Raw genomic sequence first — 13,123 nt, 5'->3', positions numbered from 1 at the left:
CCACATTTTGTCTCTCAGTTGCAGGTTGAATCAAGTAGAGACCGGCAAGCCCAGAACCAAGTGGTGGTTTACATGCGCCTCTAAACTAGCCATAAGATCAACAGTCCTTTATCAGCCCTGTATTATAGTTACTGGTTGTGTAATCTCATGTTTCTATTACGGATCCGTTTGGGGCAAAGATGATGGCCACATTGGAAAATGTTAAGGCCAGCCACCTCCCTTTGCTCAGTGCTTTCACAAGACAACTTATATATGTATTCACAAGACAACAATATATGTATTCCTTTTTTTTTTTTTTTTTTTTTGCTGGAATAAGCAGTAGGGCCTGATGGAAAGGAATTTTAAAAAAGTCCTTAAATCTAAGTTTACATTTAATTTGGAAGTTACCCAGTGGCTAACTGAAAATCTCTAACACCCAAAATATTAACCACTTCACCCCCCCAGTGCTAAATTTCTCCGTCCCTCTGCGCACCGCTTCACCCCCAGGGACGGAGAAAGGCGCACTTATTTGTTTACTGGCTGGGAGTGGGCGGGGACCTCGCGCGCACACTCCAGCCAGCCAGCACAGCAGGTGACTAATTGGATGTTAGGAACAAGCGTTCCTAAATCCAATTAGATGCGCCGATTGCGGACACAATGGAGACTGCTTCAAACAGAAGCAGTCTCCATTGATAACAATGAAATGTAAACAAACGTGCAGCGCGCCCCCGCGACCCGCACGCACACACCCCCGCTCTGCAGTGCAATGATTGGTTATGGGGACCCCAGTCCCCAATAACCAATCATATCACTGAAAAAAAATCAATGGAAGCAGCGCTGCAAAGTACAAATCGCGCTGGTGCTTCAGGGGTGAAACCCCTCCGTTGTGAAGTGGTTAAAGGTCGAAAAAAAAACAAACAAACCAGAAGCTTTCCCTACATGACAAATTCAAAGGGTAACAATCTTACATTCACAAAAGTGTGAAAGTATATGTAGTCTCCCTATTACCTTCTTATAGATTACCGGTATATATTTTGTTTTTTTTATTGTTTATTGTTCTATACTTATCTCAAAGTTATTCTGTCCACAGAGTATGTATCGAGTGTTGCACATTTGTTAATTTTAGGCACTCTTATTGGCCTGAGGAAGCAGGGTTAGACCCGTGAAAAGCACTGCCTGTGCAAAAATAAAAATTCTCTTTTTTCGTATGAGATTGTCCTAATTGAGGTAAGCCACCTCATTTATCGTTTTTAACTCAGTTTTATAAACCTCTGGGCACATCTTTACCCTCATTGTCCCTATTACGGTACCTTAGCTTTACAAGGAACCCGAGGTAAGAGACATATAGATAGATAGAGAGAGATATAGATAGATAGATAGATAGATAGATAGATAGATAGAGAGACATAGATAGATATAGATAGATAGAGATATAGATAGATAGAGCTATAGATAAATAGAGATATAGATAGATACACTTATTTTTTTATTCCTCTTAAACCATAGCAGTTGCCTGGCAGCCCTGCTGATCTTTCTGGTCAGTTGTGTCTGAATCACAACTGAAACAAGCATGCAGCTAACCTTGTAGAAACATCTGATCTGCATGCTTGTTCAGGGCCATCGTTAGAAGTATTAGAGCAGGGGTTGGGAATCTTCGGTCTATTGGCTGTACCCAGCCCGTATGGCTTTTTCACCAGCCCAACGATGCAGGGATGGATTCTTTGCCTCCTGTCCTCTCCTCAGCACTATGCAAAGTTGTGAACAGAGAGTAAAAGGCCCTTATAGCGCCGATCTCCATGGCTACCTATACTCAGAAGGGAGTTGCTAATAGACATCCCACCCCTTTCCCTTTTTTCTCTCTCACAGTCCTCATACCATCACGTATGGTATTACAGGATTACAGAATGACGTGTTATGCATTGATTCAACGCCAGTTTTAAATAATTTAACCACTTACCGTAAGTACCAGTGGTCTCTGCCCCCTTAAGGACCAGGGACCGCTGGTATAAGAAACCAGCGGATAGTGCCACACATGCCCGCTGCAACCGCCGTCCACACTGCACACCAGGAAAATCAGGCCATTAGCTCAGCTGTCTCTTAGGAGTGCAGAGCTCTGTAAGCCAACCAGGAGCCGCTTTCATTGGCTCCTGTCCCATGTGTCAATGGGAGTTGCTTACATTGATGATAGGGTCAGGAGCCAATGAAATCCGCTTCTGGCTGGCTCACAGAGCTTTGCAGTCATATCTCCATACACTGTAGATGCCTGGAGAGCGCATATAACAGGTCAAACAAACCTGTACCTTGAGCCGGTGCCCTGTCCCAGCCGGATTGCTCCAACGGCTTTAGGCGATACCCAGAAAGACACAAGAGACGGCACACCACTGGCTGCAAACAATTTTGCTGTATTGGATTAGTGTACTTGTTCCAATACAGCAAAATTGTTTGCAGCCAGTGGTGTGCCATCTCTTGTTTCTTTCTTTGCAGTCATATCGACTGCAGGGCGAGTGAGCTGCAGCGGGCAGAGAGTGACAAGATCGTCGGGAGCAGCAAGAACGCACGGCGGTGGTGAAGTGAAATCTACGCCCTGGCAGGCATTAAGGGATCAAAACAAGGTGTAGATTTCATCAACAAAATAAAAAAGTAGCTGGGCTAGAGACTCTGGACCATTGCACTACCTAAAGCTCAGTATGTCGCAACTGTAGGTTACCTGAAGGGATGACGAATGTGTATCCTTGCTTTAACTCTACACGCTGGCAGTCATTCACTTTGTCACCAAGGAATATGTCCCCTTGTTTACCCGATAGCAGCCAGTTCTCATACATCTCCAGATTCTTGTCTGTAGGAGGTATTAGCCAAAAAACCTAAAGGATACACAAGGAAATCTCATTCATTATGCTTCTGAATTTTAAGCAGATAAATACCCTGTTCATGCAAAGAATGTGCCAAATGGTACGTAAGTCAGACTGTACGAAAAAATATATACAGTTCATCTTTTTACAGGGACATCTTACCCATAAATTCTGTTTAAAGAGAACCCGAGTTGTGTTTGAAGAATATTATCTGCATACAGAGGCTGGATCTGCCTATACAGCCCAGCCTCTGTTGCTATCCCAAACCCCCGTAAGGTCCCCCTGCACTCTGCAATCCCTCATAAATCACAGCCACGCTGCTGACAAACAGCTTGTCAGAGCTGGCTGTGTTTATCTCTATAGTGTCAGTCTGCTGCTCTCCCCGCCTCCTGCAGAACTCCAGTCCCCGCCTGCATCCCTTCCCTCCCTGCTGATTGGAGGGAAGGGACAGGGGCAGGGACCGGAGCTATGCAGGAGGTGGGGGAGCAGCTGAGACTGACACTACAGATGTAAACACAGCCTCACAGCACGGCTGTGATTTATGAGGGATAGCAGAGTGCAGAGGGACCTTAGTGGGGTTTGGGATAGCAACAGAGGCTGGGCTGTATAGGCAGATCCAGCCTCTGTATGCAGATAACATTCTTTAAACACACCTCGGGTTCTCTTTAAAGGACAACTAATAGGGAGGCTGCCATGTTTATTTCTTTCTAGAAAATACCAGTTGCCTGGTGGCTCTGCTGATCTATTTGGCTGCAGTAGTGTCTGAAGAACACCCAAAAACAAGCATGTTGCTAATCTTGTCAGATGTGACAATGTCAGAAACACATGATGTGCTGCATGCTTGTTCAGGGTCTATGGCTAAAAGTATTAGAGGCAGAGGATCAGCAGGACAGCCAGGCATCTGGTATTGCTTCAAAGGAAAAAAATATGAAAGCCTCCATTATACCTCTTGCTTCAGTTGTCCTTTAAGAAGCATCCATGGTTAAAAAAAAAAAATAAAAAAAAAAAAAAACTTTAGAAGGGGAATTAAAAATGAGGACTTCTTGCAAAAAAAAAAAAAATAAAAAAAAAAAATCAATAAAAAAGGACTTACTGTACATTCTAGTAAAGATATTTCTCTGCATTCTCCAATACTGAAGGGAATTTTATTGACAGGATAAAACACATTTTGCAGAGTTCACCTGCTTCGTCAGACTCACAATATGCCTTATCCACTCGCCCCCTTTGCTATAGAGCTCTATAAGGCCTGGTACACACTTTCAATTATCACTGACCACTTTGTATCACTTCCAATACAGTATGAGAGTTTACCTACACATTCTGCTCATAGTATTCAATATCTGTTGATCCTCATGTAGTATGGTAAAATTGGTCAGTGACTGTCCACTGAAAACTGCAGGTGTGTACCAGGCTTTAGAATAGTACACTATTTGAACTAACTTCTTTATGGTTAATGTCACAGCACCAGAGCCATATATTCCATAAGCAACCACTTGACACATGAAGGTTAACGATAACCTTTTTCTCAACATCTAACTGTAAAAATACAAGACCTCCAAAACAGTTTACATTTACCAAAGAGGACTTTCTTCCTGTAACATACCACAGAAGTTTACAAATACATAAGTTTATTTGGCACTAAAAACAACTTGCACATGAGAAGAATCCACTTACTAGGCAAGTTCAACCCTTGTACTTAGAGTGGACATAAGTAGCTCAGCCTGGAACTACTTACGTATTATGTTTATTAATGACATAATCTTTGCACTCACTACTTGAAGCAGGCTCTCGCCATGTGTTGTTCTAGTGCCACATAATCTCATAACGTTACACTTCTGTGGTGAATTAAAGGAGAAAAAAAAAAAAAAAAAAAAATCTTGTGTACAATGTAATTTTTTTTGTCATCTCCATTTTTAACTTTGTTTATCTACCTGCAGCAGAATTAGGTTTTTACTTTGGTATCGTATAACAATTTTTCTGGAAGGCAACTAATCTCTCACAAACAAATATTCCCAAATAGGAAGGGTTTTATAATTATCCCTACGTTTAAGCAGTTCACTTTTACCATACAACGCCTTTCATATTTATTCCATCATTCTTTACTCCTTTTCAAATCAATTGCAATTCTAGTAGGTAACTGGCAGGCACTCAGAACGACTGCTGTAATGTATAGGTAGATCCTGAATGGGCTGTAAATGGATGTGTCCCAGCAGTGAAGCTGCAGGCTCAAACCCTATAGGTAACAATGTTCATGTATCAAAAAGAAGAAAGGTTGGCACTGCAGCTTTTAATAAAAATGTTTGCAAAAAGTACAGTGATATTGTCTAGTACAAACAGTGATAACATTTGCGAAATCAATGACCAGACATGTACTTATCGTGATAGTTCTGCTGGGAAGGCAGCTGTGGGCACCAGAGGCCTTACGACCATTTCGCTGTGGTGTGAACCTTGCTTCTTCCGAGGCTTGTGTGCATGGCGTAAGGCCGTGCACCCTCTGGCACCCACAGCTGCCTACCCCTCCCCAGCAGAACTGTTGTGAAAAGTACATGTCTGGTCATTGATTTTGCAAATGTTATCACTGTTTGTACTAGACAATATCACTGTACTTTTTGCAAGCATTTTTATTAAAAGCTGCAGTGCCAACCTCCTTTCCTCTTTTTGATACTTGACAATTGCAATTCTCCCTAGCCATGTGTAAATAAAAGTAATATACAATAGCAATCTTTCCAATTGAGGTTTCAAAGTCCAGTGTCATCCCCTTTATGCAGGTAATACACTTGTAAGGCGCATTCCCATTAATGTTGTGGGTTTTTTACACTATTTTTCATTTACGGCGACATATAATGTAGTTGCGAATGCGGGGAAAAAGTGGAAAGCTGTGCAATTTAAAAATGTGTGGAAAATCGCAAATACAAAACGTGAATAAATAATCACAGGGTGCGTTTCTTCAGCGAGGCCATTGACTACAATTGCCTGTGCAGCTGTACACGGTTTGCAGTCTGAGGCACAAATGCGCACAATCGCAGCAGGTGTGTTCCCTGCCTTGAGGCTAGGTTCACACATAAACTTGTGCAGTGCTGTTGAGGCGCTGTCACCATCCACAGAACAGAACACTCATGCCCACTGCAACGGACATATCGTAATAGCAATGCTATTATATGCTGTTGAATTCTATAAAGCCATGTCCAGTGCCCATAAACATCATGCAAATTGTGACTTTGCAATTCATTTTTCAGACTAGCAACAACAGATACATTTCAAACAGACGTGTGAATGGGTCCTACTTATAATACTGAATCCGTTGACATGATTTGTCCACTGGGTTTTTCTTCCCCCTCTTTTATGTGTGAACCTAGTCTAATGCTGATAAGAGGGGCCTGATGAATGTCACAGCTTTATTTGGACAGCTCTGTGTTCAGGTAATACTGCTCACCGAGCTAGCAGGGTTAAATTGCTTTGCTTAGATACAATAAACGTCTATCACCAGAACTATACTTTTGGGAGATGTAGACCAGTAACTGTGCGGATAAATGACAAAAGGAAAAAAAAGACAGCACTTTTTCACTCTTTGCTGACTAAATAAGGCACAGTACTTCTGTAGTAACGCTGTTCCAGTTTTGCTTGGGGCCAGTTCACATGGATGGTACCCCCTGTTTTTTGCAGTTTTTTTGTTTGTTTTTTGACAGAAATGTTTCCATTCAAAATGAATGGAAGCAGCCCTCTTACCAATGGTGCACATGTTCCATATTATTTACCGTCATTTGTGCAATCACTGCGTTTGCACACCCGATTGCCAAAACCTTTCCAGATGCTGCATGCAGGGTCTGGGACCCCAATCACTGTTTTTCTTTACTAAAAAGCTGTGATGCAAACAAAAACGCTGTGCAACGATAGTAAATGACACTCCCAACGGCATGACGTTTCTGAACTTCCGGCGGCCAGCGCCAGAAACGACAAACCCGCTCACCTTCAGAGGACGCTGTGTGAACCAAGCCTTAAAAACTGCTTTTATCACAGATTTTTTGAGCAGACCAACTTGCACAGTTGTACCCTTATATAGGCATTTTCTTATTTACCTTTGGTATTAGGCCCCGTTCACACTTGCGTTTTGGCAAATAAACGGACCGGATCCTGATCGGATCCTGATCAGAACCGTACGGTTCCGATCCGGACCGTTTGTATCAGGCATGCATCAGGCTGCCATCCGGATCCGTGGGCAAAAAATAGCGAAATTTAAGAAAAAAAATGTTGGGGTCAGCAGAAGGTGCACCTGGTGCACGTGTAGAATCAGGTTCCTCCGCTGTAGGCCTCACCTCCACCTCCGACATTCTGCCAAACAGCTCCAGCACGTCTGTCACTGCTGCTCCACTCCAGACATGCTTGGCCCATGTGTCCCCATCCGAAATGGCCGCTTGCATGCGCATAGGAAGTGGGGTAGAACGTCAGGTTTTTGTAGGCAGTGTGTTCTGTGCCTTCCGTTCCCCATTGGTTTCTGTGTTCCTGATGGTGCTGTCAGGCTCAGGTCCGGCTCCGGTCCGGGTGCGTGGGCCGGAGATCCGGACCCAAAAAATAGCGCATGTTGGAAAAGAGTCCGGAGTCCGGATCCGATCCGGCTCCGTACTGTACGGAACGGACACGTGTGAACGTCCGCATAGACTTTACATTGCTATGCGGAACGTACGTTCCGTTTGTACAGTATGCGGTCCGGATCAGATCCGGAAAATCCGGATAGCGAACGCAAATGTGAACCGGGCCGAATTTAAAGAAGCACAGTACACAGCCTAATCACCTATTTTATAATCCACTACAGGTTCACTTTAAGCAGGATTACCTTGCCTCCTCGAAGGATGTGGTACCATACAGATGTGCCACCAAAGTCCACATGGAAATCAGTATAACAGCCCCGTACACTCATAAGGCAATATCTATAAGGAATGACAGAAATTACAGATCAACTAAAAACCTGACACCGCAAACATACAAAACAAATAAATAGTGCTCTTGTTGATCACAATTATGTTCACTTTTAAGTGTGAGTTTGTTTCAAAGTGATCAGGAGTAAAGCAATAACTTTTTTTTGTTGTTTTTGTTTTATGAAGCAGGTAAACAAAAGTAAAATGCAGGAAAGAAAGTTGCAACCCTTTGTCCATAATTTTGTGTATTTTGTAACTGTTGGATGTTAAGTTACCACTGCATAGACACATACATGATATCATACCTTTATGCCTACTCATTTATCAAATACTGACTAATTACCTGAAGTATTTTACACTGAATAGTTCATGTCATCAAAGGTTTGGTTTGCACATCTGCCTGCCAGCATCTTGTTTCACCGCAGCCAAACCCTTTTCTGCAATCAAGCAGAAAGCACTTGGCATGGTTGCCGGCTGGTTCGCGTTTTGGTCACCCAAGGGAATATGTAACCATGAACACAATAAATGCTATAAGCTACAGGCAGTGTCTTGGAAAATTTGACTGACCACGGCACTTGCACAATCAACACTAAACACATTGAGATGGAACACTGCCATTCTACTCATTGTGGGAAGCAGTGGATGCCGGCAGCACACAACATGCAAAGAAGCTGGCAGTCCCCCATGTGAACCGGCTCTTTCCCAAACTGCCATAGATGAGCGGACATCTCAGGAGAAGTCCAGAAACCTGGCAATAGGTTTTTTGGAGTGTGGGAGGAAACTGGAATGCCCACACAAACACGGGGAGAACATACAAACTCTATGCAGATAGTATTCTGACTGAAAATCAAACCAGCAGCTCTAGTGCTGTAAGGCGAGACATCACTGTGCACTTGTGTAAGAGTTCTGCTGCTATAGGAGAGGCAAATCAGAACAATCACAAGGGCCCATTCACACTGGGAAGCACAAACCACTAGTGATTAATTCCACAGTAAACGCATATTTTTCATTGACATTTTCAGCAGTTTTGAGCAATCGCTAATCACTGTTTTTAAGATTGCAATCGCGCTTAACCAAAAATTGGGAAAAAGCAATGCATGTACCGCATTTGCATTTACCGCAAATTGCCGTTGATGCAGGCAGTGATCTCACTGGCGATCCACGGTAAATGCCCACCAATCACCTAAGGCCCCATTTACACTAAATCAGTTGGTACACAGTTTTTTTTTCTTCTCCATAGCAGTGCACTGTGAAAAATCTTTCAGTTAAAACGCCTAAATCAGCCGACTCCTCAGTATACGAAACCTCCGACTCCAGGTACCCAACGACGTCCTCGACTCCAGGTACCCAACAATGTCCTCGACTCCAGGTACCCAACAATGTCCTCGACTCCAGGTACCCAACAATGTCCTCGACTCCAGGTACCCAACAATGTCCTCGACTCCAGGTACCCAACAATGTCCTCGACTCCAGGTACCCAACAATGTCCTCGACTCCAGGTACCCAACAATGTCCTCGACTCCAGGTACCCAACAATGTCCTCGACTCCAGGTACCCAACAATGTCCTCGACTCCAGGTACCCAACAATGTCCTCGACTCCAGGTACCCAACAATGTCCTCGACTCCAGGTACCCAACAATGTCCTCGACTCCAGGTACCCAACAATGTCCTCGACTCCAGGTACCCAACAATGTCCTCGACTCCAACTCCATGGCCGTGCTGGAGTCTGAGTCTTGGTTTCATAAACTGAGGTGAGGGAGTCGGATGATTTTTGTACAGACTCCACAGTCCTGATTATTAGCCCTGCCATAACATGCAAACATTCTAAGAGTGGACTTAGCACAGGACTAAAGTACAAGACCTTTTATACTCTGGCTAGCCAATTTTATTATAAAGAGACTCAACAACAAAAAAAAAAAAAAAAGTTCCCCTTGGCGGTACCCACCTCGCTAGGGTGAAGCCTCCGGTTCTTATCGAGGCTTCCCCCATCCCACGGTGGTCTCGCTGCAGCCCACGGACCGCACAGCCGACAATTTGTCAGGCTGTGCAATATTTACCTTTTCTGGCTTCAGCGGGGGCACTGTTGCAGCTCTCCGCTCGGAAATAGGCAGAAATAGCCGATCTCTGTCGGGTCCGCTCTACTGCGTACAACAGACCGACAGATCGGCTATTTCCACCTATTTCCGAGCGGAGAGCCACTACTGTGCCTACGCTGGAGCAGGGAAGGTAAATATTTACATCCCCGCTGTTCAGAGAAGCACAGCAAGACCGCCGTGGGACACAGGAGGACAGGGGAAGCCTCGATCGGAACCAGAGGCTTCCCCCTACCGAGGCAAGTACCCCCCAGGGTATTGTTTTTAGTTACAGATTCTCTTTAAGCAAGAGCAAAAAAATAAACTATCATACCAATAAACTTCACCAAGCAGTGGGAAATTACAACTAGGAAATCACTTGATCACCTGCTAGAAGCTGAGAACTTTAAAGCCCTTCCCTCCCCCATTAACCCCACAGAATGGACTGATACTTCATCCCTTAAAGGAAACCTGAAGCAAGACGTATATGGAGGCTGCCATATTTATTTCCTTTTAAACAATACCAGGTATCTGGCAGCCCTGATCTATTTGGCTGCAGTAGTGTCTGAATTACACAATGTCAGAAACACTTGATCTGCTTACTTGTTTAGGGTCTATGGCTAAAAGTACTAGAGACTTCTGTCTCCTAGCCTGCTCAGCAGGCTAGGAGTTTGCGCCGTAGACAGAGGCTGCGTAACTGTGCAGTGCGCAGCACAAATTCATTACAACCTGGACCTAGGCAGGTTTTGCAGCATACTGTAAAGAACGGTTAGAAAGCAATCACTTACTTCTGCACCTTGGGGTACTGCATCTCCTGGATGACATTGGTGGATTCAGTCTGCCTGTCCTTCAAGTGTCTTGGCCAGATGTTATCCACCCAGTCTATCTGATCCACCTGTGTGGGACAAAAATAAATAAATATTGCACAACAAAGTGACTCCCTGAATTTGTTGTTTGCACATTATCAGTTTATACTACTTCAGACAGAAGGCAGAACAACAGATGATGTTCTAATGAAACCTGTGTCAGTAGGATGTAATCTCTGGTGTAAAGAAAAAAAAAAGCATACACATTATAGCACCTGTTAAGATACTCCCACCCCCCAACCATTTCTACCCCTGCTCCCAATTAAATAAATGTACACCTCAACACCCAAAGCCCGGTCATATTTTCCTTACGTAGGAAAGTAGGTTTTTGGGTTTTTTGTCAGTCAGTATGTGGAAACGTCTCTTTACTTGCACATTTTTCCCCAATGAAGTTCTATTACTTTAGCAATAGGTTTTTGTGTTTTGTTTTTGTTCTGATTCTTTGATTTGTTAAGTGATTAAATCTAATGGGAAGAACTGTGGTTACAGAGATGTCTGGTCTATAAGCTTTGTACACATGCTAGATGTAACTTGGCTGAGACAGCCAATACTGACACCTCTGCCGAAAATCTAGCATGTGTACAGCAAACATTATGAGGGTCCCGGGTTGTGGCGATGATCTGGAGGAAGACGTGGGAACCCTCTGGAGGATCCAGAGGCTTCTGTCTACTGAGTATCTGACTTTTTTTTCCAGTGTCACAGGTTTGCTTTAAGCTATAGCCACCTGAGGCACTTGGCTTATTCCGAGACCCGCATTGCTGTATACTCTGTGCCTATTGCCTGATGAAGCAGGGTCATTCCTGCGAAACGCATTGTAGCGTATCTTGGAGTATATAAATAAAATATCTTGTGGATACGTCATTACTAATTTGAGTCTACTTGGAGGAGGCAAGTCCACCTCTTCCTCCTCTATATTTAAACATTTTACTTTTTTTTTTTTTTTTTATCTTACTGGTGCATCTGTTTACCTTTACATTGTACAAGTCCACGCTTGGTGGAGGGGTGATACCCCACTTTCTGATCTACGGAGAGAGACTTCTTAACCCTTGGTGGGGACAGGTCTAATATCCCCATCTGCTTATACAGTGGTTGCCTGTGTGGTAACCCTCATTTGTGAGTATAACTATACTTGCTTTTCATTATCTTATCCATACCCAGTACATACTACACTATATTGGGCTCTTGGTGTTCCCTTTTCTCGGCCACCTAAGGTCATACAGAGCCAAAGATCACTACATAGCTGTCTTTAGGTTAGCTAAATGTGTGAGATCAGTAGAGAGAGAATGATTAAGGCTCACATGGATACAATAATTGTGTCACTAAAAGGCTCAGTTGTTATTGCTTCAGGCAACAGTCTGCATTATGTACAAGAGTTCCCTGTCCGACACCTAGTCCTGCTCTAGAGAAAAGCAATGGCCCAATTACATTTGGTGTGTTATTTCTTATCCTGCTCCTCTACCCTCATAGTGCAGTATGACATAAAGCCTTAGCTTCACAGTATGATCACAAACTATAGTTTAGGCCAAAACATTCTGTACTTGGCTTAAAAGAGAATAAAAAAAAAAAAGTGAAAAAAAACAACAGAAGAATACTGGAAGTAGTAATTACCGTGGTGGGTCTTTGTACCAGATTTTCCAGTTTGGTGTGGCTAAACTCCAGGCTAATCACATTATACAATTTTTCTCGTTCCTCTTCAGGAGTTTCATAATATTTTGCCCATTGTGCCATTGTCATTTCTATTCCCCTCTGTGTGCCAACATCCATAACATCTACAATACGTTTGCTCCCTGGAAAATAAAAAGGAAAAAAAAAATCTTGAGTGCAAAGGACATTTTTTTCCCAACCTCAAATCATACAGTATGTATGGTTTTGCACTACTAGCCAGCAGAATCTAAAGCTTCATACCCTTCTTAAAGGAAAAAAATAATAATTTGCAAACTGACAAATAAGAAGTACATTTTTTCCAGAGTAAAATGAGCCATAAATTACTTTTCTCCTATGTTGCTGTCACTTACAGTAGGTAGTAGAAATCTGACAGAAGTGACAGGTTTTGGACTAGTCCATCTCTTTATGGGGGATTCTCAGGGATTTATTTATTTTCAAAAGCACTAGTGAATGGCAGTTGCTCTGTCCACTGCCAAGAAACTGTAGCGAGCAGGGAAGCTGGCCATCATCATTGTTTACATCCTTTTTAGGGAATATCTTTATGAAGAATGAAAGCCTTGCTGAGAATTCCCTATGAAGAGATGGACTAGTCCAAAACCTGTCGCTTCTGTCAGATTTCTAGTACCTACTGTAAGTGACAGCAACATGGGAGAGAAGTAATATATGTATGTTTGCACATATTTTAAATTTTACAATTTTTCGCCATAATACCCCTTGAAGTGCAGATCATCTGCAACAAATCTGAGATGTAGAAGGCAAGGAGACCTTAGGATAATAA

The 13,123-nt window shown here is 43.1% G+C and overlaps 1 protein-coding gene across 2 annotated transcripts in view; it reads right to left on the bottom strand.

Moving 5' to 3' along the window:
• Nucleotides 1-13,123, bottom strand: part of KDM2A (lysine demethylase 2A) — a 142,151-nt gene that overhangs the window by 87,358 nt on the left and 41,670 nt on the right. For both annotated transcript variants that reach the window (XM_068255551.1, XM_068255552.1), the window contains exons 6-9: nt 12,289-12,467; nt 10,603-10,709; nt 7,660-7,753; nt 2,687-2,840 (exon numbers count right to left, since the gene is read on the bottom strand). In XM_068255551.1, the coding sequence (XP_068111652.1) occupies nt 2,687-2,840; nt 7,660-7,753; nt 10,603-10,709; nt 12,289-12,467 (534 nt within the window). The remainder of the gene's footprint in view (nt 1-2,686; nt 2,841-7,659; nt 7,754-10,602; nt 10,710-12,288; nt 12,468-13,123) is intronic.

This window comes from Hyperolius riggenbachi, chromosome 10, assembly GCF_040937935.1.
Source record: "Hyperolius riggenbachi isolate aHypRig1 chromosome 10, aHypRig1.pri, whole genome shotgun sequence".
In the NCBI taxonomy this organism is placed as follows: Eukaryota; Metazoa; Chordata; class Amphibia; order Anura; family Hyperoliidae; genus Hyperolius; species Hyperolius riggenbachi.
This window is presented reverse-complemented; position numbering and strand designations above follow the sequence as displayed.